This window comes from Eptesicus fuscus, chromosome 20, assembly GCF_027574615.1.
Source record: "Eptesicus fuscus isolate TK198812 chromosome 20, DD_ASM_mEF_20220401, whole genome shotgun sequence".
Lineage (NCBI taxonomy): Eukaryota > Metazoa > Chordata > Mammalia > Chiroptera > Vespertilionidae > Eptesicus > Eptesicus fuscus.
This window is the reverse complement of record NC_072492.1, coordinates 2,683,960-2,709,459: the sequence shown is the minus strand read 5'-3', so window position 1 is coordinate 2,709,459 and position 25,500 is coordinate 2,683,960. Positions and strand designations below refer to the sequence as shown.

Below are 25,500 nucleotides of genomic sequence, written 5' to 3'. Positions count from 1 at the left end.
TTGCTGGGAGTACGTGGATCATGGGTACTAAAGCAGGCCCAGCTTTAGTAGATCCTGCCAGTGTATTGGTTTATACTCCCAAGTGTCTGCCACCACGTGCTCCACATCCTTGCCACACCTCACAAGTTTGAACATTCTGGTGAGGTAGCTTATTATGATGATGATTTTAATTAGGGTTTTCCTGATGACTGCTGGTTTGAACACCTCTTGTAAGTTTATGCGTCATTTAAATATCTTCTTTTTGAAATTCCTATGTAAGTCTCTTGCCTGTTTTCCTATTGGGTTGTCTTTTTGGTATTAATTGTTAGTATTCTTTATGTATTGTGGATATAAATCCTTTTCCCAATATATCTATAATAATAAAAGCGTAATATGCTCATTAGACCGGATGTCCTTCCGGACATCCTTCTGGACGACTTTCAGACGAAGCTGGGGCTGCCTGGTCCCGGGTGCCTGCTGGCGGCCGGAGGGAAGCCCGGGTCCTGGGTGCCAGAGGGAGGCCGGTGCTGGCAGCTGGGGGAAGGAAGACCTACTCTTGCATGAATTTCATGTATTGGGCCTCTAGTCCTATCTAATAAAAGAGTAATATGCAAATTGACTGTCACTCCAAGACACAGATGGCCGCCCCCATGTGGTCAAAGATGGCTGCCCCCATGTGGACACAAGATGGCCACCACAAGATGGCTGGCACGTAGGGCAGTTGTGGGTGACCAGGCCAGCAGAGGGCAGTTGGGAGGGACCAGACCAGCAAGGGAAGGCAGTTGGGGGGGACCAGGCCAGCAAGGGAGGGCAGTTGCGGGGACCAGGCCTGCAGGGGAGGACAGTTGGGGGGGGACCAGGCCTGCAGGGGAGGACAATTGGGGGGGACCAGGCCAGCAGGGGAGGGCAGTTGGGGGTGACCAGACTGGCAGGGGAGGGCAGTTAGGGGTGACCGGGCCAGCATAGGAGGGCAGTTAGGGGAGACCAGGCCAGCAGGGGAGGGCAGTTGTCAGGGGACCAGGCCTGCAGGGGAGGACAGTTGGCGGGGGGGACTCAGGCCTGCAGGGGTGGGCAGTTGGAGGGGGCAGGCCTGCAGGGGAGGGCAGTTAGGGCTGACCGGGCCAGCAGGGGAGGGCAGTTAGGGGTGACCAGACTGGCAGAGGAGAACAGTTAGGGGTGACCAGGACAGCATAGGAGGGCAGTTGGGGGAGACCAGGCCAGCAGGGGAGGGCAGTTGTGGGGGGACCAGGCTGCAGGAGAGGACAGTTATGGGCGATCAGACTGGCAGGGGAGGGCAGTTAGGGGTGACCAGGCCGGCAGGGGAGGGCAGTTAGGGGCAATCGGGCCAGCTGGGGAGCAGTTAGGCATTGATCAGGCTGGCAGTGGAGTGGTTAGGGGGAGATCAGGCTGGCAGGCAGAAGCATTTAGGGGCAATCAGGCAGAGGCAGGTTAGTAGTTGGGAGCCATCAGTCCTAGATTGTGAGAGGGATGTCAGACTGCCCGTTTAGGCCCGATCCCACCGGGCTATGATGTCACAGGCAGAAGTGGGGCCCTGTAAATTTCTCCGCCTTAGGGAGTTTTGTTTTTTTTTGCAAGCCCTGCCCTTGGAAGTCTCCATCCGCCAAAAGAGATAAGAAAAGCCCTAAATAACAAGTTCTTTTGTTCTTTAAAATTTACTACTTGTTGCAAATAGTTAACTTGAAAAGACTTTTCTCTTGCCTTTTTACAAGCAATCTTGGAACCTAACTGGCCTTTGTTTTAACTCTAGGCTACACTCCTTACAAATTTATACCTTTAAATCTGCCCCAGAATTCTAAAATTTCAACCTAATACAGTAAAATCACACATCTGAGAAGAGCAAATGATAGACAGAAATTTTTATTAGCTAAGTAGGCTAATTTCCTCCGTGATAGAGAGCAAACATCTCTGAGAAAAATAAATCTCAGCAGCACTGCTTAAGACCTTTGCAGATTATCATGGCGTTCAGCCTTTAATACATCAAACGTTTTTGGCCAGACAAATCAACAGAAGTGCAGAATAAATCAAAGTAGCTTTCACTTTTACGCAGGCTCTCACACTTATATTTATAGACCAGTTAATGAACAGATAATTATGCCAAGACAGGCAAACATCCGTACTCACACACTTTCAGTAGACTAGCCCGAATGGGAGCTGAGCAGATAACTGAAACACTGCCCAACTCCCCAAATGGATGTGGGGGCACTCCCAGCACCCACGCCCCAGAACAAAATTCTTGACAACGTCTCGGTGAGAACCTACCGGAGGAGTTAAGACTGCGTCCAGTCCCCATTCTCAGTAGCAAAATGGCTAGTCCCAAACAGCAAACAGCAAAGTGAACTCAGAATTCTTTAATCGAATTTGAATTTCCTTACCTCTGGAGGTTTTTTCCTGATGATTCCAAAAGAATGCAGGGACATGTCAGGTGTCCTTTGTCCGGCTGTCACGACCACAGAGAAGTGTTTCTGTGGCCCTGGAACTTCATCAGGTGGCACCTCCCCTAGAGATCCTCAGGGCCTGGCAGCTAGGCAGGGGAGGCTGTCCATCCCAGGCATCGAGACTAGGTGCGGGTAGGCACCTGTCTGTTATCTCTTGGGGGCCTCCAAATGTTTTGTCATAAATCAGCGAATGAGGTACAAGACACCTTAATGAGCCAATTAATTAGGAGTCGTTTATTGCGTGCGGCCCAGAGGGAGGTGACGCTTCCAAATCTCTGAGCAACACATACAGGAAGTTTCCTGTATTTATACTTTTTGAGCTTCTTTGTTTGCAGATATTACAAAGAGCTCCATGTGAGTTATTGTTACAGATAGTTTGTAATCTTGGATACATAAAGAACAAACATTTGGCATAAGAATATGGGAATTATTATCAGTATTAGTCCATTATGTTAGATGGCTAGCTTGCAAGGTCAGAAGTTAAGTTTATCTATTTCTATTCAAACTAAAAACAAAGTCATTTTATAGAATAAGAGACTGTCTTAAAGTGACAGAGTTTACAGTGACAGAGTTTACAGGACAAGGGACTATCTAACAATAGCAGAGGATTTCAAATAGCAGTTTTATACAAGATGGAGCTTACTATGCTTCAGTATAAGTCCTCCAACTTTTCTTTTTCTATATTATATTTAGTTATTCTTTGACATTTTGCATTTCCACATAAATTTTAGAATTAGCTTGTCAATTTCCACATGTGCACAAAACCTTGGATTTTTATTGGGATTACAAGGGGAATTTTTGTGTGGAAAGGTTGTAAATTATTATTTATCTAGAGGCCCAGTGCACGATTAAATCGTGTGGGTAGGGTCCCTAGGCCTAGCCTCCTGCGATCAGGGCCATCTTCTGCCTGTTTGCCAGTCCCCAGGCCCAATGCTGCCTCCGCCGCCACTGAGCTGCCAGGCTGTTGGGATCACCAGCTCATCCCCAGCCGCTGCTGCTGCTGCTGGGGCTTGAGGCGCTGACGAAGGGGAGCACGGCAGGGGATCCGGGTGCACTTGTGTGCACCGGAGGCTTTTGGCCTGGAGCCGGCGCAGACAACCGGCACGCGCGACACCCGGCTCCCCGCCTCCGATGGCAGGGGAGCCGGGTGTCCGGGGTGTCCAAGGCAGTCCCGCTCAGCGGCTGCCAATCTGGCCGTTGAGAGGCGCGGCAGCGGGGGAGGGGGGAGGGGCAGGAGTCCCGCCCCCCACACCTCTCAATGGCCGGATATGCCACTCCGAGTCCCGCCCCCCAGCCTCCCGCCGCCCAATCGTGGGCGTAGCGGAGTGATGGTTATTTTCATATTACCTTTTTATTAGGTAGGATTTCTTTAATGAATATGGCCCTTTTCAAATTTTCTATTTATTGTCAATTTTAGTAAGTTGTCTTTTTCTTTAAATTGTTAATGTGTTCGTTTTATCTAAATTTTGGAATACTGGCATAACGTTGTTCACAATAGTATCCAAATTTTTTTCTTTTTGGAGATTTGTTTTTTAACTTATTAAGGCGTTTGAGTAGGGAAATAATTAAATGAAATTCATGATGTTTAATTTTTTGATGGCAGTGCGGGGGGGAGGTAGTTGGGAGTGAGGTTTCCTGAAAAGAGGAGGATAAACATGTGTGCAGCTTCAGAAAACCCTCCGTGTTCTGGCTCACAGGTTATACTGGCCCCACTTCTCAGCTTTTCTGACCCAACAAGCCTCTCTTCAAGTTGTTCCCAGTGTTATTTGAACTTCACTTTGTTTATTGATGACTTGATTGGTTTCATCTTGTTTATCGAATGAGTGAATGAATCTGAGTGGGGGAAACTAAGTGGTTATGTATAACCCCAAATCATGAATACTGAAGTGGAAGTTTGATTTTTGCTGCGTGGACAGAAGTTCTTCATGGCCATTTCGATTCCCCTGGGAACTCCTAGCTTTCTTTTCTCTTCAGCACTTAGGATGAAGCATTATTATATGATTAAATAATACTGATTTGAGAAGAAATTTTGTTGAAAGTTATATTTAATTCTTGGTATTTTTAGTGTTGATAGGATAGTTTGGTCTGGATTTGATCAGGACTAGTTCACAATGGAGATGATTGAATAAAAACAAAAATATACTAGTACTTTCGTTTTTATTTATGATAAGGGCTAATAAGTATTTCTTATAGACTTACTCTCCTAGCTTTCTGGGATCTGACTTCTCTCTCCTTTCTGACTTACCAGTCACGGGGCCCTTCTGCTGGGGAAGTCCGGCATGTTTTAGGATGGCAGCCGGCTGGGCTCCCAGCACCATGACCCTGCCTGCCCCTGCCTCCCCTGGCAGAGAGCTGATGGCATTGCCATTCTTACAAAACAGCATATACCTTTTGGAAGCAGGGGTCAAAGAATTCGGCATGATATATTTTATTTTTTATCTAGTCCTCTGGGGAATAAGCAAAACAAGTCACCCTAGGTCACTGAGATTCTAGTAGGACATAATTTTAATTGAGGTCTTGGCCTGTGGCATCTCGTCCCGTGGTGGACATGGTGAACCCACTCTGGCAAGCGCTTCGTGTTGCTGCTTGTTGCACAGAAGTGCCCTGAAGTAGCTGTTGTGAGACACCAGTTTTTATTTCTAATCTGTGTGAACTGACACTTTCATAAAACCCAATAAAAATGAACTTTGAGAATGAAATGTAAAAGGCTCTACAAACAGTCCAGAGTTTTTATTATTAGCTTCAACAGACATAAAATTATTTTGTTAAATTACTTTAAACTGTAAACAATCCTTACTCCTAATTTCTGTAGTTACTTCGTTGTGAGCCAGTACCACATAATTCGCCGTGGACCTCACTCAGGATTACTGCCCTCGACCTGCCTCTTGTTGCCCCATTGCTCCTTTCTCTCTCTCTCTCTCTCTCTCTCTCTGTCTCTCTCTGTCTCTCTCTGTCTCTCTCTCTCTCTCTCTCTCTCTCTCTCTCTGTCTCTCTCTCTCTCTCGCAGAGGTGGAGATTTATTGAAGAACAAGTACAGACTCCCAGATGGGGAGGGGAAGAGTCCCCAAAATACCTTACTCTTGAATTCAGGATCTTGGTGAAGCCAAGAGCTTCTGGGAAGGGCTGTCTCTTGAGTCACATTTGAACAATGGCTCAAGTTAAGCCATAGGGAAGCGGAAGCCCAGTTTAAAATTTAATTAACATTATAAAAGTTGTTCTTGAAGAATCAGCTAATCAGTCATTGAATTGCTTAACCAAGCAACAGAACTGGAGCTATATTAATTTGAGAGACTGGGTAAAATTTATCAAATCAGTTTGTTACCAAGATGTGATGAAATGTTTTCAAGAGAATTCCCAAAAATTCCCAGATAATGGGATTGCCTCCAAATAAACATAAAAACCAGAAAAACAAAAATGAAGTATCCTGGATGATGTATTCCGGAAGTCCCGCTGCGCATTTAGTGTTGGAGGGAGGATTACCAAGTCATTGTTCCAGACCATGAACCTTCAAAATAGAAGTGCTTCCCTGAGGACTCTGGTTATGGTTATGGTTATGGTAAATTTATCATAAACATAACCATAACCATGACCATGACCAAAAGATGAGTTTTTCTTTCGTTCTTTCCACGACCAGAATTGAACTTCTTGATGACTACATTAGTGTCAGCAAAATTTGATTTGGCTTTGAAGCTGAGATGCTTAAATCACTGTGGTGGGGATTTAAAATTTCATTTGCTAGTGGATATTGTGATTTATTTTTACTTGTTTAATAATGAACAAGTATAGTATTTTTGTTAAAGTTACTTTTTAAATTTGTGCTTAATTTTTTTTCTAATCTAAATGATGTTTTATGTTGTTTACTTTTCAGGAATTACCCAACTCTGTCTTCCTGGTGATGGAGGTAGGTAGTATACAAGTTTCTGCTTAATTTATTTCAATTCCTTTTGATTAATATGCACTTTAAAATTGAGAGTATATAATTATTTGAAATTTTGAATTAAAGTTGATTCATTGATTTAGATTTCACTTTATGAGGAAAATAGTCTTAAAATTTTTTTATTCTAAGGTTTTTCAGACTAGACTTACATACAAATGAATTTTTAATTAAAATTAACTGATAATGGATTGAATTAATCTTGAACTGGTGTCCTTATTTTAATTACTTTTTCTTTTATATATCAGTATTGCAATGGTGGAGACCTGGCAGATTATTTGCAAGGTAATTTTTGTGTGTGTCAGTGTTCAATAAAGATGTACTCTAATCTGTTTAACCTGAGAGTTACTTCTGAAATGCTATCTCTGTTTTCTGCACTTATATATAGAAATATTCAATAAATATTTGTGTATTTGCTTAACACATTGTGGACGGATCATGATAATTCTCGCTTCATATTACACAGTGTTTTACAAAGTATCATATTTAAAAAGATATTAGCTTGTAAGAACATGTAATAAATAACTTCAAAGCGCAATGGATATTTACAGACAGTCCTTGGGTTATGTTGGACTCGACGTACGTCGTTTCGTGGTTACGCCGCCATCTCCCATTTATTTATAAGAAAAAAAAAAGTTCCGTCATTTTGACGTATGTACATATGTGCTTTATGTTTTTTATTACTTATTTACCGCAAGTAAAGGTCAGGAATTATCTTTCTTTTAAATTTTTTTTTACTGTTTCACTTCATTGCTGCTGTGTATGTGCTCCATGTGAGTGACGGAGGTGCTTATGTAGGTGGGTTCCGACTCATGGTGAAAATCGCGTTGTGTCACGCCGTAGGAACGGATCTCCGACGTGACCTGAGGACCTACTGTAATTTTAAAGCGTGCCTTTAACATTTATGTGAAACGTTTTTTGTACTTGTTCAGTAGAAACTTATCTGGCCACTGGGTAAAGCTAGCAATAAAACTACTGGTCCACAGTGTGTTAATTATAGTCACTTTGCTGACTGACTCACTATAGTCTGTTCTCACACTACGCTCGGCTATCGGCTATCGCTGCTTCCTTTGTGTATGCCTCCCTTCGCCGCGTTGGAGAGGTGGGTCCTCTTCCCCAGAGAGAAAGAAATCAAATAGATTTCTCTTCCTCAGGGGTTGCCATCAGTGAACCTGGCGCCCCTGGCGTTTCTTTCATAATGAAAATAAAATTGTAATGGGAGAATGAATCCAAGAATATGTTGATTAATGTGGATGTTTTATGTAAATTAAAAAATGTTATAAGGGAATAAAAGTAACATTGACAATATTTTGTGGCACAGAGATAAGATTTTAGTATTAGATCGTTTTTGAAATTCTGTGTCCAAAATGTGTACATATAGGATAAGCATTCAGGTCAAATTGTGTCTCTCAAAAGTATTTAAAAAAATATATTTTTATTGATTTCAGAGAGAAAGAGAAAGGGAGAGAGAAATAGAAACATCAGTGATGAGAGAGAATCATTGATTGGCTGCCTCCTGCATGCCCCCCACTGGGGTTCGAGCCCACAGCCCACCCTGACCAGGAATAGAATTGTAACCTCCTGGTTCATAGGTCGATGCTCAACCACTTGAGACACACTGGCTGGGCAAAAGTTTTTTTTGTTTTTTTTTTAAATGATATTAGCGGAGGTAAGCATCTACTTGATTATCGTTCAAAGATGCAAGAGAAATATGCAAAAATATTGTGAAAGGCTCATAATTCAACCCATAAATAGATCATGGGAACGGATGGTAAAAACACGAAGACATTGATAGTACGGACAGTATACAAAAGAGAAGCAACGTATTAAAGATGGTCAGTTTCACCTAGTAAACAGGGAATGCAGTTTAAAATGAGATTGGCTCTGGCTGGTATCTCAGTGGTTATAGAGTGTCATCCTGTGCACTGAAGAGGTCATGCGTTTGATTCCCAGTCAACGGCATATACTTTAGCTGCAGGTTTGGGGAGTGTGTGGGAGGCAACCAATTGATGTGTCTCTCACATCAATGTTTCTCTTTCTCTCTCTCCTCTCTCCCCCTCCTTCTCTCCTTCCCTCCACCCCGCCGTCTTTCCTCCATCCCTTCCGTTTTCTCTAAAAATCAATGGAAAAAATATCCTCAGATGAGGAATAACAACAACAAAACTTAAAATACTGGTGAAATTCAAAAGCTGTGTAGAGAATAATATAAAGAATACTGGTGCCCTGGCCAGTTTGGCTCAGTGGATAGAGCATTGGTCTGAAGGGTCCCAGGTTTGATTCCTGTCAAGGGCACATGCCCGAGTTTTGGGCTCGATTCCTAGTTGGGGGCATGTAGGAGGCAGCCGATCAATGATTCTCTCTCATCAGGATGTTTCTGTCTCCCTCTCCCTCTCCCTTCCTCTCTGAAATCAATGGAAAAAAAAAAGAACACTGGTATCCCCCACCCCCACAATTAAAGAAAAATTATAAATACAGGTGAGGCTCTGAAACTCCTTCTGTAGCCCATCCTGCCTTCCCCTTTAGAGACAACCATTACCTTGAATTTGGTAGTTTATTACACATATGTTTTTGTATTGTTCCCAACTCAGATTAACTTTTTAAAAAATAGTAAATTTGATTAAAATTTTTTAAAAATGTCATTCACCAGTAGAAAGCAGTGAGACAGGAACTTTTATTCACCACTGGTGGGAAGGAGTGGAAGCTGGAAGACTCAGTCTCAGTCTTGAGTTCCTTGGCATTCTTAGTGATGTAGATAAAAGCACCTTTCTCTGGGGTAAGAATGAGTGGCAGCTTGTCAGTTCAGAGCCCTCATTAGAACATTAATTTCCTTCATTAACAGAAGTTTTATTCACTCATACAGGTGCTAGTATTGGTGTAGCAGGTTTAAGTTAGCTTCAGCAGCGCTGTGTCTGTGATAGGAGCTCTGTGTGTGATGTTGCAGAGCCATAGTGTTAGAAAGGAGACCGAAGCGTGAAGAGCTTATTCGGTTGGTCATGGGAGTCAGACAGGCCAGCAGGTTTGCGGCACTCTCACTGTTCACATTACTCATTGTGTCTGATCTTAGTCAAGTTACTTAACCTCTCCCTGCCCTGTTTGCCCCAGTTCTAGGTACTTCCGCCATAATCAGCTTTTCCATAGACATCTTTGCGAGCATTTTTCCCACAAACATTTTTGCCAAATAGATAATTGCCTGTAGGCAATTTTGCAATGAAAAAGGTAAACTCATGAAAAATAAAAGGCATGAAAAAATGAATAACAAAATAAAAAATCCTATTGTGAAATATGAAATAATTATATGCATTTAAAATGTGTGTAGATTCATGGCAATACTGTGTAAATAACTGATTTTATTTTGTGGATTGTAACAAGCACTTGTCTTTATTCTGTGGGAAACGTGGGCTCAACCATATTCCCCCAAAGAAGGCCCACACCCTCTGTCTCCCAATGTACTGTATTTTAAAATAGGAAACTGACTGTTGGGGCAAATCATCATCATCTGAAAGAAATGCTAATATTTTAAGACCCTACCACATCTACTTGGTACTATATAGGTCATTATGAGGGCTGGCTGTGGTTTATATATAATACAAAAATGGGAGTAATGGCGAGAATTTCATCAATAGAGCAATGAAACCAAACAGTAACAACAACAACAAAAACCAAACTTTCAACTGGTTATTTTACCTTTTTTACAGCAAAATTGCCTTATAGACAGTTAGTTTTGCAGCCAAAATGCTTGTGACAAATACATACTGCAAAGATGCTATGGCTGAAAATACCTGCCACAGTCTTTGTCGTTTCAAAACACTTGAAAAGACTTACAGTGTGGCTTCGTGGTTGATCATTGACCCCTGAACCAGGAGGTCACGGTTTGATTCATGGTCAGGACACATGCCCAGGTTTCCTCCAGGTTTCCAGCTCAATCCCTGGTAGGGGGCATGCAGGAGGCAGCCAATCAATGATTTTCTCTCATCATTGATGTTTCTGTCTCTCCCTTTTCCCTTCCTCTCTATAAAATCAATTACAAACATATTTAAAAAAGAGAAAAGACATAATATAAATTTTGTTCTAAAAAAATTGTCTAGCCCTTGGTTGTAGGCTTCTCCCTGGTCCAGGCCCTGGTCGGGGCTTGTGCAGGGGGCAGCCAATCGATGAGTCTCTCTTACATCAGTATTTCTGTCTGTGTTTCCCTCTCCCACTCTCCCTAAAAATCAATGGAAAAATATCCTCAGGTGAGGATTAACAATAAATAAATAAATAAATAAGAGAGAGAGAGAGAGAGAGAGAGAGAGAGAGAGAGAGAGAAAGAAAGAAAGAAAGAAAGAAAGAAAGAAAGAGAAAGTACCATAAAAATAATAAAAAAGTGCCTAGACTGATACTGTCCATTAAGGTAGCCACATGGGGCTGACGAGTTCTTGAAACGTGCCCAGTCTGAGTTGAGATGTGCTATACAAATGTATACAATTGATATATATTTTTACGAAGTAATTTCCTTATAAGTCTAGTACCCACCTGGCATCACACATAGTCATTAGAGTAGTGTTGACTGCATTCCCTGTGCTGTGCTTTATATCCCATGACTGTTTTGTAACTGCCGATTTGTACTTCTTCATTGTTCACCTCTTTCAGTCCCCAACCTCTCCCCTCTGGCAACCCTCAGTTTGTTACTGTATCTATGAGGTGTTTTTTCCTATTTTGTTTATTTATTTTGTTCTTTAGATTCCACATATAAGTGAAATAATATGGTATTTGTTTTTCTCTGACTTATTTCATTTAGCACAATACCCTCTAGGTCCATCCATGTTGTTGTAAGTGGTAAGATTTTGTTCTTTTTTATGGCCAAGTTATATTCCATCATATATATGTACCACCGATTTTTTTATCCCGTCATCTGTTGATGACTACTAGGTTTTCATATATTGGCTATTGTAAATAACCCTACTACAAACATAGGGGTACATACTATCTTTTCAAATTAATGTTTTGGATTTCTTCAGAAAAATACTCAGAAATTGAATTGCAAGGGACTTTCATAATGTTTTCCATAGTGACTGCACCAATCTTCATTTCCACCAACAGTGCACAAAGGTTCCTTTTTGTCCACATCCTCGACAATATTTGTTGTTTGTTGATTTATTGATGATAGCCATTCTGACAGGTATGAGGTGATAACGCATTCTGAATTAATTTGTATTTTCCTTTTTAAAAAATATATTTTTATTGATTTCAGATAGGAAGGAAGAGGGAGAGAGAGGTAGAAACATTAGTGATGAGAGAGAATCATTGATCGGCTGCCTCCTGCATGCCCCACACTGGGGATCGAGCCCAGAACCCTAGCATGTGCCCTGACAGGGAATCGAACTGTAACCTCAACCACTGGTTCATAGGTCGACACTCAACCACTGAGCCATGCCTGACTGGGTATTAATTTGTATTTTTCTGGTGATTAGTGAAGTTAAGCATCTTTTCATATGTCTGTTAGCCATCTTTTTATATTCTAATTGGATTTTGTATGTGTGTGTGTGTTAAGTTGTAAGAGTTTCTTATCTGTTTGGGATATTAATCCCTTACGGCAGTGATGGGCAATCTTTTGAGCTTGGTGTGTCAAACTTTGCCAAAAAACTGAGCATAACTCGGGTAGTGTGTCACTTTGAGGAAAAAACACTATTTTGCAAATGTTTCATCCTTGGCATGCAGCCACCTCAGCAGCCGCGTGTCATCAGAAATGGCTACGCGTGTCAGGGCTGCCTTACGGGATGTATTATTGGTGAATATTTCTCCCAATTAGTATGTTGTCCTTTGGTTTTTTAATGGTTTTTTAAAAACACTTAAAAAAACACCTTTATTGTTGAAAGTATTAAGTATGTCTCCTTTTCCCCCCATTAAGCCCCTCCAGCCTGCCCATGCTCTCTGCCCCCCAGGCTTTCACCACCTAATTGTCCGTGTCCATGGGTTATGCATATATATACATACATACGTACCAGGTCTTTGGTTGATTACCTCCCATCCACCCACCCTGCCCTGCCATCGCTCTGAGATTCTGCTTTCTGTTCCATGCTTCCATGTCTCTGGATCCACTCCGTTCATCAGTTTATTTTGTTAATTAGATTCCACATATGAGTGCGATCATGTGATACTTGTCTTACTATGACTGACTTATTTCACTTAGCATGATACTCTCCAGGTCCCTCCATGCTGTCTCAAAGGGTAAGATATTCTTCTTTTTTACGGCTGCATAGTATTCCATGGTGTAAATGTACCACAGCTTTTTATCCACTCATCTACTGATGGGCACTTGGCTGTTTCCAGATCTTAGATATTATAAATTGTGCTGCTATGAACATAGGAATGCATACATTCTTTCTGATTGGTGTTTTGGGTTTCTTAGGATATATTCCTAGAAGTGGGGTCACTGGGTCAAATGGCAGTTCCTTATTTAATTTTTTGAGGGAGCTCCATACTGTTTTCCATAATGGCTGCACCAGTCTGCATTCCCACCAGCAGTGCACTAGGGTTCCCTTTTCTCCACATCCTCACCAGCACTTGTAATTTGTTGATGGTAGGTAGCCATTCTGACAAGTGTGAGGTGAATCTCGTTGTTTTAATTTGCATCTCTCTGATGATCAGTGACTTTGAGCATTTTTTCATTTGTCTCTTGGCCATCTGTGTGTCCACCTTGGAGAAGGGTCTTTTTAGGTCCTTTGCCCATTTTGTAATTGGACTGTTTGACTTCCTTTTGTTAAGTTATATGAGTTCCTTATATATATTGGATATTCACCCTTTATCAGATGTATATTGCCAAATATGTTCTCCCTTTTCATTTTGTTGATGGTTTCTTTTGCTGTGCAGAAGCTTTATATTTTGATGTAGTCCAGTTGTTTATTTTCTCCTTAGTTTCCTTTGCTCTTGGAGATGTATCCACAACATATTGCTACGAGAGATGTCTGAGATTTTGCTGCCTATGGTTTCTTCTAGGATTTTTATGGTTTCCCGACTTACATTTAAGTCTTTCATCCATTTTGAGTTTATTCTTGTGTCTGGTGTTAAATTGGTGGTCTAGTTTCATTTTTTCTATGTATCTGTCCAATTTTCCCAACATCATTTTTTGAAGAGACTGTCTTGACTCCATTGTATGCTCTTGCCTCCTTTGTTAAATATTAATTGAGCGTAATGGTTTGGGTCAATTTTTGGGGTCTCTGTTCTGTTCCATTGATCTGTTCTTGTGCCAGTACCAGGCTATTTTGGTTACAGAGCTTTGTAATATAACTTGATATCTGGTATTGTGATTCCTCCAACTTTGTTCTTCTTTCTCAAGATTGCTGCAGCTGCTCGGGGTCTTTTTTGATTCCATATAAATTTTTGGAGTATTTGTTCTAAATCTGTGAAATATGCTGTTGGTATTTTAATAGGGATTGCATTGAATCTATATATTGCTTTGGGTAGTATGGACATTTTAACTTGTTTATTCTTTCACTTGTTTATATCTCCTTCTTTCTCTTTTTTCAACATCCTGTAATTTTCTGAGTACAAGTATTTTACCTCCTTGGTTAGGTTTATTCCTAAGTATCTTAATTTTGTTGTTGTAATGGTAAATGGGATTGCTTGTTTAGTTTCTCTGAGTATTCATTATTGGTGTATAAAAAAGCCATCCTGCCCATGGCCAAATTCATTTATTAAAATCTAGTAGTATTTTGGTGGCGTCTTTAGGGTTTTCTATGTACAATATCACGTCATCAGAGAAAAATGAGAGTTTTACTTCCTCCTTTCCAATTTGGATGCCTTTTATTTCTTCTTCTTGTCTGATTGCTGTGGCTAGGGCTTCCAGTACTATCTATATATATAAAGAGCCAGGATCCGTAACATCCAAAATGACCAAAGGGATGACCAAACACCAGGCTGCGCACACATCAGGCTCGGGTGGGCGGGGACTGGCAAGTGGGCTGAACTGCTGACCTCTTGGAGAGACAGAGAGAGGCAGGGCTGATCAGCAGCTGCCATGGGTGCTGGTGAGGCCTGGAGAGAGCAGCAGGGTCTGATCTGCAGCCTCTTTGGTCTTATTCTCTTTCTCTCTCTCTGGGACTCGCTAGCAGCCGCACCTCTCTCTCTCTCTCTCTGAGAGGTCAGCAGTTCAACCTGATCACCAGCAGCCTGGGGTGGCTGCTGATCAGCCCCGCCTCTCTGATCAGGCCCGGAGATAGGCCCAGAGATGCTGTCTGGCATAGAAACCGACCAATCAGAACCAAATCTGGGTGAACTGCAAGGAGCCAATGGCTGCCTAGAAGGTAGAGCTGTTGATGCTGACTGGCATAGAAACTGACTAATCTGGGTGAACTGTGAAGGCAGAACCTAAGGTGGGGGCTGAGGAGGGGTTTTAAGAGCAACAGCTGTTTGGTGTAAGGTGTAAGAAAGCAGTTTAATTTTAAAAAATATATATATTTTATTGATTTTTTTACAGAGAGGAAGGGAGAAGGATAGAGAGTTAGAAACATCGATTAGCTGCCTCCTTGGTTGCACATCCGCAACCAAGGCACATGCCCTTGACCGGAATAGAACCTGGGACCCCTCAGTCCGCAGGCTGATGCTCTATCCACTGAGCCAAACCAGTCAGGCCAGTTCAATTTTTTAATGACTGGTTTGGCAGTATAGTGTATATGGCTGGCTATCAGTCCAGATATAGGGATTATGTATTATTGCCTGCCAAGAGCATCTCCTCCTGCTGAAAAAGGCCTCCCCTGCCCCCATTTAAGCAATCCTATCCTATATAACCTATATATACTGATAAAAGGGTAATATGCTAATTAGACTGGGTCGACCAGCCATCTTCTGGACGTCTGATTTTCTTCCGGACAAAGCCATGGTAGTGGGGGCTGAGGCAGAGGCCATTAGGGGAGATCAGGCCAGCAGGGGAGGGCAGTTGGGGGCGAGATCAGGCCAGCATGGGAGGGCCATTGGGGGCAAGATCAGGCTGGCAGGGGAGAGCTGTTGGGGGCGAGATTAGGCTGGCAGGGGAGGGCAGTTGGGGGCGAGATCAGGCCTGCAGGGGAGGGCAGTTGGGAGGGAGATCAGGCTGGCAAGGGAAGGCAGTTAGGGGCAATCAGGCAGGCAGAGGCAGTTAAGGGTGAGATCAGGTTGGCAGGGGAGAGCAGTAAGGGGTGAGATCAGGCCAGCAGGGAGGGCAGTTAGGGGCGATCAGGCAAGCAGGCAGAGGCAGTTAGGGATGATCATGCAGGCAGGCAGGTGAGCGGTTAGGAACCCGCGGTTACAGATTGCGAGCTGGCAGTCGCAGGGATCGGGTCTAAACTGGCAGTTGGACATCCCCCAAGGGGTCACTGATTTAGGAGGGTGCAGGCTGGGCTCAGGGACAACCCCCCCACCCGTGCATGAATTTCATGTACCGGACCACTAGTGTTGAATAAGAGTGGTGAAAGTGGACATTCCTGTCTTGTTCCTGTTCTTAGGGGACATGCTTTTAGTTTTTGCCCATTGGGAATGATGTTGGCTGTAGGTTTGTCATGTATGGCCTTTGTCATGTTGAGATATGCTCCCTCTATTCCCACTTTGCTGAGAGTTTTTATAAAAATGGGTGTTGGATTTTGTCGAATGCTTTTTCTGCGTCTATTGATATGATCATGTGATTTTTGTCTTTCAATTTGTTTATGTGATGTATCAGGTTTATTGATTTGCAAATATTGTACCAGCCTTGCATCCCTGGAATAAATACCAGTTGGTCATAGTGTATGATCTCTTTAATATATTGCTGGATCTGATTTGCTAATATTTTGTTGAGGATTTTCACATCTGTGTTCATCAGGGATATTGGCTTGTAATTCTCTTTCTTTGTAGTGTCTTTATCTGGTTTTGGAATTAGGATAATGTTGGTCTCATTAAGAGAACTTGGAAGTATTCCTTCCTCTTGAATTTTTTTTGAACAATTTGAGTAGTACATGTGTTAGTTCTTCCTTGAATGTTTGGTAAAACTCCCCTATGAAACTATCTGGACCCGGGCTTTTGTTTGCTGGGAGTTTTTTTTTTCATTATTGCTTCTATTTCATCAGTTATTGGCCTATACAGGTTTTCTGATTCTTCCTGATTCAGTTTTGGGAGATTGTATTTTTCTAGGAATTTGTCCATTTCATCCACATTGTCCAGCTTGTTGGCATATAGATGTTCATAGTATTTTCTTACAATCCTCTGTATTTCTGTGGTGTTAGTGTTTACTTTTCCGCTTTTGTTACTGATTTTATTTATTTGGGTCCTCTCTCTCTTTGTTTCTTGATGAGTCTGTAACGGTTCATCAATCTTGTTTATCCTTTCAAAGAACCAGCTTTTGGTTTCATTAATTTTTTTGTATTGTTATTTTAGTCTCTATCTCATTTATTTATGCTCTAACCTTTATTATTTTTTTCCTTCTATTTACTCTGAGCTTTTCTTGTTCTCTCTTTTTTAAAAAAAATATTTTTATTGATTTCAGAGAGAAAGGGAGAAGAAGAGACAGACAGAAACATCAATGATGATAGGGAGTCATTGATCAGCTGCCTCCTGCATGCCCCCTACTGGGGACTGAGTCCACAACCCAGACATGTGCCCTTGACCTGAATTGAACCAGGGACCCTTCAGTCCATAGGCCGATGCTCTATCCACTGAGCCAAACTAGCTAGGGCTCCTGTTGTTCTCTTTCTAGTTCTTTAAGTTGTTAGGATTAAATAGTTTATTATTAATTTTTCTTGTTTTCTGAGGTATGCCTGTATATGAACTTCCCTCTCAGGACTGCTTTTGCTGTGTCCCAGAGATTTTGGGTGGTTGTGTGTTCATTTTCATAGGTTTCCAGGAAGTTTTTGATTTCTTTCTTGGTCTCATTGGCAACCCATTCATTGTTTAATAACATGCTATTTAGCCTCCATGTGTTCGAATCTTTTTGGGTGTTTTTATTGTAGTTGATTTTTAAAAAATTAATTAATTTTTATTTTTTTTGTGAATCCTCACCTGAGGATATTTTTCCATTGATTTTTAGGGAGAGTGGAAAAGAGAGGGAAAGACAGAGAGAAACGTCAATGTGAGCGAAACACATGGATTGGTTGCCTCCTGCACAATCCCTGACCAGGGTCTGAGCCTGGAAGAAGCCTGCAACCAAGGTACATGCCCCTGACCGGAATCGAACCCAGGACCCTTCAGTCCACAGGCCGACACTTTGTCCACTGAGCCAAACCAGCCAGGGCTACTGTAGTTGATTTCTAATTTTTCTTTTAATATATTTTATTTTATTTATTTTTTATAGAGAGGAAGAGAGAGGGATAGAGAGTTAGAAACATCGATGAGAGAGAAACATCGATCAGCTGCCTCTTGCACACCCCCACTGGGGATGTGCCCGCAACCAAGGTACATGCCCTTGACCGGAATCGAACCTGGGACCCTTGAGTCCGCAGGCCGACGCTCTATCCATTGAGCCAAACCGGTTTCGGCTAATTTTTCATTCTTCTGTGATCTGAGAAGATGCTTGATATGGTATCAATTTTCTTGAACTTATAGAGACTTGTTTTGTGTCTAACATGTGGTCTATCTTTGTGAATGACCCATGTGCACTTGAGAAGAATGTATATGCTGCTTTGGGGTGAAATGTTCTATAAATGTCGATTAAATCTATCTGATCCAGTGTGTCCTTAAGAGTCACTGTTTTCTTGTTAATTTTTGTCTGAAAGATCTATCCAATGAAGTCAGCAGTGTTAAAGTCCCCTACTATGGTTGTATTATTGTTGATCTCTCTCTTAAAGTACACTAGAAGTTTTTTCACATATTTAGGTGCACTTATATTGGGTGCATATATGTTTAGTAGGATTATATCCTCTTGTTGGATCAATCCCTTAACCTTTTGCACTCAGATGTCGAGTGTGACTCGACGGTTAGCATCGGTAGCAGCTCGTATGTCGAGCCACACTCGACACGTAGTTTCACCGCAGGGGAAAGGGGAATTTTTGTCTATTTTTCCAGTATCTTTTCTTGTTTTCATTAGCATGAAAGGACAAGTAAAATGTAAATGCCGTCTCAACTGATGCCACCACCTAAGCTTATCTTTTGCATAGGCAGCAATCTTGAGTAGGAGGGTCCAAGGCATGAGTCTTTGTATCATGCCGTTTTGAGCTTGTGTCATCTTCCCTTGGTAAAGAACCTTCCTTATTATCTTTTCGTCTCCTAGGTTTGTTTAGGTTTCTATTAGCATATCACAGATGTTGTCATGACACAGGGTTTAGTTGGATGATTGGTTTGCCCCCTAGCAGTTGCACGTTCTGAGTGAATTTCCCCTCCTCAGGATGGATAAGTTTTCCAAAGACATAGAAAGCAGCGATGATGAATTTTACTTCGAAAACGAAGAAAAAAGTGAAAAATGTAATAGTGACGAAAGTGAGTTCTCCAAGGATGCGAGTGGAGATGATGAACAAATCACTGGTCCTACTGGAACTACAGAAAGGAAAAAGTCCCTTGCTTTGCCCAAAGATCTGGCTGAAAGTGACAGAGACATTGAATTCATAAAGGCAAAACGAAGACGCACAGTTGTTTATTCGAGTGAGAGTGATGGAGATATGAGTGATATCATTGAGAAATCGAGTATAAGACCCAGTGAAAGTTACGTTTCTAGGGGAAAACAGGAAAAAGAAAAGTGGACATCTACATCTGTGAATGACAACGAGCCTAGCAGAATCCCTTTCTCCACTGGTCAGTTACATGTTGGTCCTCAAGTTCCTTCTGGATGTGCTACACCTATAGCCTTTTTTCAGTTGTTTTTTACTGAGACGTTGATAAAAAATATAACGGATGAGACAAATGAGTATGCTAGGCATAAAATTAGCCAGAAAGAACTATCCCAGCGATCCACTTGGAATAATTGGAAAGATGTGACGATAGAGGAAATGAAGGCTTTTCTTGGTGTAACACTAAATATGGGTGTATTGAATCACCCCAACTTGCAGAGTTATTGGTCCATGGATTCTGAGTCTCATATACCATTTTTTCGATCTGTTTTCAAAAGAGAAAGGTTCTTGCAAATATTTTGGATGTTACACTTGAAAAACGACCAAAAGTCAAGTAAAGATTTGAGAACAAGAACCGAGAAGGTAAACTGCTTCTTGTCATACCTTGAAATGAAATTTAGGGAGAGATTCTGTCCTGGAAGAGAGATTGCTGTTGATGAGGCTGTTGTTGGTTTCAAGGGAAAGATACACTTCATCACATATAATCCTAAAAAGCCAACAAAATGGGGTATTCCTTTATATGTCCTCTCAGATTCAAAATGTGGTTACGTACATCCATTTGTCCCTTATTATGGAGGAATAACATCTGAAACGTTGGTGAGACCTGATCTCCCTTTTACTAGCAGAATAGTTTTAGAGCTTCATGAAAGATTGAAGAACTCAGTACCTGGTTCTCAAGGTTATCATTTCTTCACTGACAGGTATTACACTAGTGTCACTCTTGCAAAGGAATTGTTCAAGGAAAAAACACACTTGGCAGGGACAATAATGCCCAATAGGAAAGATAATCCACCTGTTATCAAACATCCAAAGCTAATGAAAGGAGAGATAGTGGCTTTCAGGGATGAAATGTAATGCTTCTTGCGTGGAAAGACAAGAGGATAGTCCCAATGCTCAGTACATGGGACACTTCAGAGACTGAGTCTGTGGAAAGGAGAGTGCGTGGTGGTGGGAAGGAAATAGTTCTCAAACCCAAGGTCGTGACCAACTATACAAAGTTTATGGGGGGTGTTGATATAGCTGATCACTACACAGGCACATACTGTTTTATGAGGAAGACTCTAAAATGGTGGCGTAAATTGTTTTTCTGGGGGCTTGAGGTCAGTGTTGTAAATTCCTATATGTTGTACAAAGAATGCCAAAAAAGAAAAAAAGAAAAACTGATAACGCATGTGAAATTTATTAGGAAACTAGTATATGATCTTGTTGGAGAATTCAGAGATGGTACACTAACTTCCAGGGGTAGATTATTATCCACTAACTTAGAGCAGCGTTTAGATGGAAAGCTCCATATAATCACACCTCACCCTAACAAAAAACACAGATTGTGTTGTTTGTTCTAACAGAAAAATCAAAGGAGGAAGAAGAGAGACAATTTATATTTGCAAAACATGTGAATGTAAACCAGGTCTTCATGTGGGTGAATGTTTCAAAAAATATCACACCATGAAAAATTATAGAGATTAAAATTACTCTTTGAATGTATCAATAATTTGAAATATAAAAAAATCCAAATAAGTTTGTATGAAAAGAAACTCCAGTTTTTTATTCTAACTGCCGTGCTTTGTAAAATCGGGGGTATTTAAAAAATTAAATCCCGAGTAGAATAAAGGAATCGAGAAAAAAGCAAGCTAGTGCAAAGGGTTAATTATTATGTAGTGACCTTTGTTGTCTCTTGTAATGGCCTGCATTTTGAAGTCTATTTTCTCAGATATGAGTATTGCTACTCCAGCTTTTTTTTTTTTTTTTTCCATTTGCATGGAAAATTTTCCCATCTCTTCACTCTCATCCTGTGTGAGTCTTTTGTTTTGAGGTGGGTCTCTTGTAGATAGCATATAGTTGGGTCAGGTTTTTGTATCCATTCAGCTACCCTATGCCTTTTGAATGGAGCATTTAATCCATTTACATTTAAGGTTATTATTGATAGTGGCCCGGTACATGAAATTTGTGCATGGGGGGGGGGGGGGCGTGTTCCTCAGCCCGGCCTGCACCCTCTCCAATCTGGGTCCCCTCGAAGGATGTCCTACTGCTGGTGTACAGGGATCGGGCCTAAACCGGCAGTCGGACATCCCTCTCGCAATCCAGGACTGCTGGTTCCTAACCACTCAACTGCCTTCCTGCCTGCCTGATTGCCCCTAACCCCTCTGCCTGCTGGCCTGCTCGCCCCCAACTGCCCCCTGCCGCCAGCCTGCTTGCCCCCAAATGCCCCCCCTTGCCAGCCTGATCACTCCCAACTGCCCCCCCGTGCCAGCCTGCTCATCCCCACCTCCCCTCCCCACTGTCCTGCTTGCTCCCAACTGCCCCCCCTGCTGGCCTGCTAACTCCAAACTGCCCCTTCCACTGTTCTGATCACCTCCAACTGACCCCCACTGATGGCCTGTTTGCCCCCAACTGGCTCCCCTGCTGGTCTGCTTACCCCCAACGGCCACGCCCCCCCACCAGCCTGATCACCCACAACTGCCGTCCCATCCTGGCCTGATCATCCACAACTGCCCTCCCCTCTTGGCCTCTAACTGCCTCTGCCTCAGCCCCACCACCATGGCTTTGTCCAGAAGAACGTCCAGAAGGTCTCCTAGTCTAATTAGCATACTACCCTTTTATTAGTATAGATAGCTAGTTCATTGCCATTTTAATTCTGTATGCCTAGGTTTCTCTCTCTATTTATCCTTCTCATTACAGCAGCCCTTTAGCATTTCTTGTAATGCTGTCTTGGTGGTGATGAACTCCTTTAGCCTTTTTTGTTGGGAAGCTCTTTATTTCACCGTCTATTTTGAATGACAGCCTTGCTGGATATAGTAATCTCGGTCTCAGATCCTTGCTTCCCATTACCGTGAGTACTTCCTGCCATTCCCTTCTGGCCTGTAGAGTTTCTATGAGAAATCAGGTGTCAGCCTTATTGGAGCGCCTTTGTAGGTAGCAGTTTGCTTTTCTCTTGCTGCCTTTAAGATGCTGTCTTTGTCTTTAATTTTTGACATTTTAATTATGATGTGTCTGTACATCGGCCTGTTTGGGTTCTTGCTTGGGACTCTGTGTGCCTCCTGAACTTGTGTGACTTTTTCCTTAATCAGGTTAGGGGAGTTTTCTACTGTTATTTATTCAAACACGTTCTCTATTCCTTTCTCCCTTTCTGCCTCTTCTGGCACACCTGCTATGTGAATATTGTTATGTTTCATGTTGTCCCACAGCTCCCTTAAGCTGTCCTGTTTTTAATTTTTTTTTCTTTTTGGTTCTCTGATTGATCTTTTTCAACCCTGTCTTCTAATTCACAGATCCGATCCTCAGCTTCCTCTAATCTGCTGTGTATTCTTTCCAATGTGTTCTTTATTTATGCTATGTCATTCTTTCTATTTTTGTAGTTACTATATCTTTTCTCATGTTGTTGAGCATCTTTACCATCATTATTCTGAACTCTATAGCAGATAAATTTCTTTTTTGTTTTTCTTTTTTTAAATATATTTTCTAAAGAAGTTTCTTTTTTTTTTTTTAAATATATTTTATTGATTTTTTTACAGAGAGGAAGAGAGAGGGATAGAGAGTTAGAAACATCGATCAGTTGCCTCTTGCACACCCCCTACTGGGGATGTGCCCGCAACCAAGGTACATGCCCTTGACCGGAATCGAACCTGGGACCTTTCAGTCCGCAGGCCGACGCTCTATCCACTGAGCCAAACCGGTTTCGGCCAGATAAATTTCTTAACTCCATTTTATTTATCTCTTCTGAAGAATTCTCTTGTTCTTTCACTTGGGGGTTGTTTCTTTGTCTTCTCATTTTGGTTGCCTGTTTAGGTTTGTGACTATGTATTAGGTAGATCTGCTACACCTCTCAATCTTGAGTGCTGGACAGTGTCAAATGCTGTTTCTGACTAATTAGATTAGGCCCATGGTCGGCAAACTGCGGCTTGTGAGCCACATGTGGCTCTTTGGCCCCTTGAGTGTGGCTCTTCCACAAAATACCACAGCCTGGGCGAGTCTATTTTGAAGAAGTGGAGTTAGAAGAAGTTTACGTTTAAAAAATTTGGCTCTCAAAAGAAATTTCAATCATTGTACTGTTGATATTTGGCTCTGTTGACTAGTGAGTTTGCTGACCACTGGATTAGGCAAAGCCTCCAGAGACTGCCTCTGCTTGAAGACTTATTGGATTTAGTCTTGACTCGCCCACAGGCATTTGTCCACAGGTGTGGTGAGAGTTTTTCCTAACAGGGTGGGGCGATTACTTCATGAGGCCAGCCGCATGCCTCATTTAGTGGCCTAGAGGCTAATTATTATCTCCGTCTCTTAATGGGCCTCCATAGGTCCACACCATGGGGTAAGGTGTTTTCCAATGTGGTGGGTCATCTATCTTCCCCCAGGCAAAACCACCTAGATAGCAATTGTCTTCGTGAGAAAGATGACCTGTGTAGTGGGAGGGAATGACTCAGCACAGGAAACCCAGGTGTCTGCCTTCTGAGCTCTAGCCCCAGAGCCCTCAACCCTGGCTTCTGCTGGCACAGCTCCAGTCCACTCTGCCCTCCCTCTGCTAGAGCCCGATGTGAGTGGCTGCACGGGGAATTTTATGTGTTGGCTCCTTTAAGAGGGTGCCTGCATTTCCAGCCATCTCTTTCTGGCAGACAGCAACCCTGCTGCTTTTCACAGCCAGGTGTTATGTGGGTACCCTTCTCAGTTCTGGTGCTCTGTGTTGGGGGGCCCAACTTGGGGATAAGACTCCAGAGTTCTCAGTGGCAACCCCCCACAGCTGAGATATCCCTCCCAAACTTCAGTTGCTGTCTGTGGGTGCCTAGCCAGCCTTTTTGCGCCACCCCCCCTCCTCTATGCGGTCTCCACTCTCCATCCTTGGTTATCAGGGTTCTCTTCAGTGAGTCTTGAGTTTATTATTCAGGAAGTTTTTCTGTATTTTAGTTGTAATTCCAGTTTGGTCCTGGAAGCGTGTCCATGCAGCATCCACTTACTCGCTGCCATTTTTAATCTGACTAAAAACACTTTTTAGTTTGATGTACCCCCATTTGTTTATTCATACTTTTGTTTCTCTTGCCTGAGGAGATATGTCAGAAAAAATCTACACTAAGAAAAGAGTAAGATGCAAATTGACCGTACATTTGCAACACCCACAAGCCAATCAGGAGTGAGTATGCAAATTAACCCAACAAAGATGGTGGGTTAATTTGCATATGCAGGCACCACCCCAGCCGCTCCGGGCCTCTGAGCAGCATGGGAAGGCGGAAAGGCGGCTCCAGCCAGAGCGAAGGCAGCAGGGGAAGGAAGGCCCATTCTTGCACGAATCTTCGTGCATCAGGCCTCTAGTGTTTAATGCCTATGTTTTCTTCTTTTGTTTCCCTTGCCTGAGGAGGTATATCCAGAAAAAGTGTTTAGCAATGTCAGTTTACTGCCCATGTTTTCTTCTAGGCGTTTTATAGTTTGGGGTCTGATATTTAGGTCTTTAATCCATTTTGAGTTTATTCTTCTATATGGTGTAACAAGGTGGTCTAGTTTCATTGTTTTAAGGGAGCTTCCTTGTAGGTAACCAACTGCCTTTCTCTTCCTGCTTTTAAGTTTCTCTTTTTGTCTTTATTCTTTGCCATTGTAATTATGATGTATCTTGATGTGGGCTTCTTTGGGTTCATCTTGTTTGGGTCTCTGCACTTCCTGAACTTGTTTGTGTATTTTCTTTGAAGGTTAGGGGAAGTTTTCAGGCATTATATCTTCAGATAAGTTCTCAATGCCTCTACTCCTCTGGTACCCTATCATGCAGACGTTGTCACTCTCGATGTTGCCTTAGAGGTCCCTTAATGTATCCTCATTTTTTAAAAAGTTCTCTCTTTTTCTTTTTTTTTGCTGTTCTGATTGGGTGTTTTCTTTTTATTTTTTTAATGTTTTTAAGAAAACTTTTTTAGATTTTCAGGGAGAGGTAGAGAGAGGGAGAGAGAGAAACATCAATGATGAGAGAGAATCATTAATCAGTGACCTCCGACATGCCCCCTACTGGGGATTGAGCTGCAACCCAGGCATGTGCCCTTGACTGGAATTGAACCTGGGACCCTTCAGTCTGCAGGCCAATGCTCTATCCAATGAGCCAAACCAGCTAGGGCGAATGAGTGTTTTCTCCTACCTTCCAAATCACTGATTCAGTGCTCTGCTTCAGCTAATCTGTTGTTTATTCCTTCTAGTATATTCTTTATTTCAGCTATATTCATTTCTGACAGGCTCTTTTTTTATGGTTTCTATGTTCTTTGTTATGTTTACTATCTCTTTGTTGAAGTTTTTACTAAGTTTCAATGTTTTGAACTCTGTATCTGGTAGATTGCTTATCTCCATTTAGGTTTTTTTCTGGAGATTTCTCTTGTTCTTTCATTTTGGGGCATGTTTCTTTGTTCCTCATTTTGGCTGCCTCTCT

General features: G+C 42.1%; 1 protein-coding gene across 2 annotated transcripts in view; it reads left to right on the top strand.

Annotated features, from left to right (window-relative positions):
* ULK2 (unc-51 like autophagy activating kinase 2) overlaps positions 1-25,500 on the top strand; it is a 129,180-nt gene that overhangs the window by 18,514 nt on the left and 85,166 nt on the right. For both annotated transcript variants that reach the window (XM_054709924.1, XM_054709923.1), the window contains exons 4-5: positions 6,304-6,336; positions 6,618-6,654. In XM_054709924.1, the coding sequence (XP_054565899.1) occupies positions 6,304-6,336; positions 6,618-6,654 (70 nt within the window). The remainder of the gene's footprint in view (positions 1-6,303; positions 6,337-6,617; positions 6,655-25,500) is intronic.